Source organism: Entamoeba invadens (genome assembly GCF_000330505.1).
Source record: "Entamoeba invadens IP1 unplaced genomic scaffold scaff_1105074725165, whole genome shotgun sequence".
Taxonomy (NCBI): Eukaryota; Evosea; order Mastigamoebida; family Endamoebidae; genus Entamoeba; species Entamoeba invadens.
Window position 1 is genome coordinate 5,848 of NW_004443504.1, and position 5,453 is coordinate 11,300.

Here is a 5,453-nt window from a genome sequence, read left to right on the forward strand (position 1 = left end):
TTTATCTAAACAAAAACAATAACCAAAATTTCATTTTTATTTTTTTAAACGCGTTTTTTGCGTCTCGTCCTTTTTAATCAGTTAAAAAAGTTGAAAAGTACTCCATATAAAAGCAAAAATTTTCAAAAAAAGATCCAAAAAACTCTTTTTGTTTACCGCATTTTCCCGTTATTTGGGTTAATAAAATCATTAATTATACCATTTATTGTTAAACAGAAAAAATGAAATGATTGGCTAATAGACTTTAAGCCAATTTATGTTTTTGGCTATGTTATTTAAGAAATAGTTCAAATCATAGTAATATTTATTAAAAATCGATAATATGCTTTTTTATCAAAGAAAAAGAAACAAATACAGTAAAACCTCTCATTAATAAGTTCCCCATAAAGAGAATCCCCTCATCAAGACACGTTTCAACCAATCAAAACAATAAACACTTGTTTGGGGGAAAGGAAAAATTTATTTTATAACCACTATTGGGGGTTCTATTTTACCTTTTAATCCACTAATAAGAGGTTTTACTGAATTTTTTCATACTGATATTATTAGAATTTTTATTATATATTAATTAAATAAAATATACTATTATATTAATTAAATTGAACTATTAATTTAATAATTTATTAATTATATTTTAATTAAATCACATTAATATATTAATAATAAATGGAGTTATATAGTTTCAAGTATAGTACATATACTATAAATATATTAAATAGTTTAAATCAATACAATTAAAGAGTTAATAGTCTAATGAAGCGATCACGGTGAATATGATGACAAAGTACACAATGAAAAAGCCTATGACGAACACAGCGATGATTGTTGAGATAATAAAGAACACGAGAGACAGAACAGCAAACGACCTTGCTTGAGCGTCCGTTGATTTTCGATATCTGCAATACCCCATTATCCACAAACAGCAGAGTAAAAATCCAAGTGCAAAGAACATAGCAGAAGTCATTGAGTCGTTTTGATTATTCGTATTCACCTTTTGTTGTGGTTGATACGATGGAACAAATATTTCAGGTTGAGGTATGGGTTGTCCTTGGTGAACGGGGACTTGTTGGTATTGTTGTGGAGGAGTCTGCATCATCGGTTGAGTATATTGGACGTATTGTGGGGGTGGGACATTGTACTGTGGTGTGACGTAAGCAAGTGGTTGTTGGTAAGTCATGTCTTCTTTTTTGTGTGTTTTAAAGTTCTTTTTGGTCAAATTAAAATATAGAATTAAAACACTACGAAACGTTTTATAATTAAAAAATAGTTTTGTTTTATTATATTGAAATTTCTTATTTTAGAATTAATATCATTCACAATTTTCAATTGTAGATGAGTAACCTAACATTCAATAGGTTTTTATATTTAATAATATATTATATTTATACTAGTGTTTTACATTTTGTTTTTTAAATGAATTGAAAAAAAAATAAACTATAATTTTTTGATTAAATTATATATAATTTAATTATTGAAACCAATTATGAATGACAACTTTCTGACAAATAATCTCCAAGAAAGTCACATTCTTTTACAACAATCAATTTTAGCTTTTTTATAACAACTATAGTAATGACATTTATAAACAATTTAGTTATTTAAAAAAATTATATGTATTTTAATAATACAGTTTTCAAGTTTACTTATTATTGAAATGTTTTGTAAAATAAAATTTAAGGCCTCTGCGGGAGTCGAACCCACGACCTTTTCCTTACTAGGGAAACGCACTGCCAACTATGCTAAGAGGCCATATAATTATTTTTTAAAAAGTTTCTTATTCACCATGAATTTAAAACGAACTTTAATTTTCAAGATAATTATTTTCAAAGTCAAATTGAATAAAAATATGAAACTCAAAAGCTAAATGACAGAGATCCGTCCACTCAATGGCTATGAAATTCCTGTTTATTATGTGTGTCTGACTTTGAGTGACACGTTTAACAAATTTGATTACACACAATTTAGAACTGAAGTGGTGAAAGAGATTATCAAATACACTCCTTTTCATCTCACTATAAAAACAAAAGACGGGCATTTTTATTGGTATAAATTAGACGACAAATGGCTTATAGATAATGTCGATATTTATATTACAAAAGTTCCATTTGAAGAAACAAAAGAAATTGAAGCGGCTGACTACAATTTGCCACAAGAAGGTGCTCCACTGTTTCACGTTGAATACTCAGAAAATGGCGCAACAAGTCGTTTAAAGTTGTATGCAAACCACTCACTATGTGACGGGCGCACCATCGCTAATTTATATCAAGTCCTCAAGAACGCAATTCCAAACGAATTTCATAAAGCCCTTCACGACGACGAACTTCCTCCATTTGACTATAAAAGTCTGTACACCATCAATGAAGATGTTTTACACCAAAATCCCGTCTCTTGGGATATCCCACACGTTCCAGTTGTTCCTCCAATAACAAAGAAGTGTGACTACATCAACATCTTTGGCACTTTCGACTGTCAAAAAGTGCTTTCATTCTGTCGAAGATACAAAATTGGAGTTCAGGCGATACTAATGGCGGCACAAGAAAGAGCTACACGACGTTTTATGAACATCAACCAATGAAGTGCCTATCAGCGTGTACGCACCAACAGACACAAGACAAACAAAATTCGCAAATGAGGAATTGAAACGTCACAATTTCTATTGCTCGGCTGGAGCTAACTTCCCAGCAATCGTCGGCAAAGAAAGTATTATGGAAGATCTGAAAGAGTGCAATATTAAGATGAAAGAGGCGCTAAAAACGTCTGATTGCTGCGTGCAAGTACTTTTGTCGTGCAAACAAGTTGATGAGAAAACACTTGAATTTACACCAACAAAAGGAGCACCAAGTTTGTCAAAAATGCGAGTCATTGCTTGCTCAAATATTGGGTATTACGAAAACATGAACGACCCGTATTTGGCTGTTAGATGTCAATGTGATATCAACGAGTTTTCAGTTGTGTTGGACTCGTGGCACTCAGAAAAGAATCTTCACACGTTTTTGTTTATCCCTGGTAAAATAAACCAAAAGTTTGTCAAGGAAATAAGAAGAGAGTTGGACGACATCATGAAATTTGTGTGCGAAAATTAATCAATTTATTTTTGAATGGTTATGGTTTGAAATTTATAACATAAAAGATGTTGTCATAAATGCAATATTAATAACAATGTTAACATGTATTTATATAAAGTTTCAAATTAAACATTTATTTACTGTTAAAACCATTTGAATTAACAGAGTAATTAAAAGTTGTTATTTGTTTAGAATTTTAACAATTAAAGTGACTTCCCAAGGTGTGCAAGTTAGTTTAAAGGTGTGCAAGTTAAGGTATAGTTCATTTATAATTTTTTTATTAAAAAAATAGAATCATTAATTTTTTGAAATTTTGAAAAAAAAGATTATTTTTAGTTTAATTATTAATTATAATTTCGAAGTTATTACTAAATTATACTTTAACTTGCACACCTTGTGACGTTGCAATTTTTAACTTTCACACTTCGAATACAATTAATTAAGCAACAATTTCGGGAAAGCGACCCAATGGAAATTATCGAAGGACCAGTTCTGGACAACAGTGCACATCGATTTGTAACAATGAACTGCACCTATTAAACATACTATTTGTTATTGTATGCTATAAAATGGCACAGAGAAAAACATAATGTTTATTACACTTTCTTCTTGTCGCTTTGAATTACGCTAACACAAGAGACATCGACATTTATTCACGTTCTTGAAACAAAACAGTTTTTACATTAAACACATAGACAAACTATAACCCAATTTTTATAATTTAATTTGCTTTTTGTAGTTTATTAATTCAAGCACCAAAGGGTTGTGTGTTTTTTGAAACAATTTGGAAACGAATAACATTTTCAATAAAATGTTTTTCAATTAAAATTTAGTCTTGCAAGCCCTTTCCCTGTAAAAAAGACAAAAAATTTTAACTTGCACACCTTGGGGAAGTCACTTTACAAAATCTTGATACTTGTAATTATGTGATATTATTGTTTAACATTCTCAAACGATTTCAACATTAAAATTGATAATATTTTTATAAAGTGGATGTTATGTCATAATTGTAATAATAAAAAAGAACATTAAACGTAATTATTATCAAATATCATGTTTGATGTTTTTTAAATAATTTAAAAATAACCAACCAAGAAAATAAGGAACATAAATTTAATTTGACAAATTTAAACAAAATTTAATCATTTCAAATAAGCAATATAAACATAATAATTGATTAATAATGTTATTGTTCAATGACAATTAACACATATATATCATCTCGAATTAGTTATAAAAAACATTGAGTAAAACAATTAAACAATATGATACATTTGTTAAACTTAACTATTAAATTTTATCATATTATGTTGGATTAAATATGTATTATATATGTTATCTTTGAAATTTTAATAAAAATGAATTAAGGATAAACCATGAATCCAAACTCGCTTGATAAATTTTCAACTCTTTTTAAACTTTGAGGAAAATGAATGATATCATATCCATGATATTTTCGTAAACATTGTTTTGATAAATAATTTACACCCTCCGGTATTTCGCATATTTTCTGGTTATTTTCTATGACAATTCTCGAGTATTTTTCAAAATCAGTATCCACAAAATATATATTTTTGCATTGAACCCCATTCTTCAAAAACTTCTGAAATACACCAAACGAGACTGGAAAGTCAATTTCATACACTTGTTTTTCTTCTAAGTATATTTCGTGTAACTTTTCGCAATTCAAAAAAGCTATTGGTGATAATTTTGGAACACTTTTAGGTAGATAAATCCGTTGCAAGTTGACACAATTCAAAAATGTATAATTTCCAATATAAGTCACTGTTTTTGGCAAAGAAATTTCCTCCAAATTAATGCAATTTGCAAAACACAAATCTTTGAGACATTCAACACGATTTCCTAGTATTATTTTTGATAATGAAGAACATTGTTCAAATGCTTCATTCCCAATTGAAGTCACGAAATTTGGCATTTCAAACTCTTTCAGAAGACAACAGTTTGAAAACGTACATTTCCAGTTAATGTTAACTCGACCAGTTTTAATGACTTGAACTGACGACAATGTCCGACAATTAAAAAACACATCTCGACCTTCTAATACACTTTCTGGAAAAATTACACTTTTTAGTTTTAAACAATTGGCAAAAGCAAAATCTCCAACAGAAGTCACACTGTTTGGGATGTCTATATATGTCAACCCACACGCTGAAAAAGCGTGTACACCTATGATTTTTAGATGATCTGGGAGCTTCACGTTTTCAAGGGAAATGCATCCACTAAAACAGTAATAATCAATTGAAGTGAGAGATTGTGGCAAAGTAATTTCTTTCAATGTGAATTGATCTTGAAACGTATATTCAAGTGCACACACATTTACTGGCAAACAAATTGTATGTAAATGCAATTCTTTGGTTGGAAATTTCA

General features: G+C 29.2%; 3 protein-coding genes across 3 annotated transcripts; 1 reads left to right on the top strand and 2 right to left on the bottom strand.

Annotated features, from left to right (window-relative positions):
* Window positions 1-742: 742 nt before the first annotated feature.
* EIN_459100 (hypothetical protein) lies at window positions 743-1,177 on the bottom strand (the record flags this gene model as incomplete). The annotated part of the gene is made up of 1 exon (XM_004258269.1): window positions 743-1,177. One exon carries the CDS (start codon window positions 1,175-1,177, stop codon window positions 743-745), a length of 435 nt encoding a protein of 144 aa, XP_004258317.1.
* Window positions 1,178-1,864: 687 nt separating this feature from the next.
* Window positions 1,865-3,083, top strand: EIN_459110 (hypothetical protein; the record flags this gene model as incomplete). Its single annotated transcript, XM_004258270.1, has 2 exons — window positions 1,865-2,552; window positions 2,605-3,083. 2 exons carry the CDS (start codon window positions 1,865-1,867, stop codon window positions 3,081-3,083), a joined length of 1,167 nt encoding a protein of 388 aa, XP_004258318.1.
* A 1,345-nt stretch (window positions 3,084-4,428) lies between these two features.
* EIN_459120 (leucine rich repeat containing protein BspA family protein) lies at window positions 4,429-5,433 on the bottom strand (the record flags this gene model as incomplete). The annotated part of the gene is made up of 1 exon (XM_004258271.1): window positions 4,429-5,433. A coding segment is annotated over one exon (1,005 nt), but the record flags the coding sequence as incomplete, so codon positions are not given.
* Window positions 5,434-5,453: the final 20 nt, after the last annotated feature.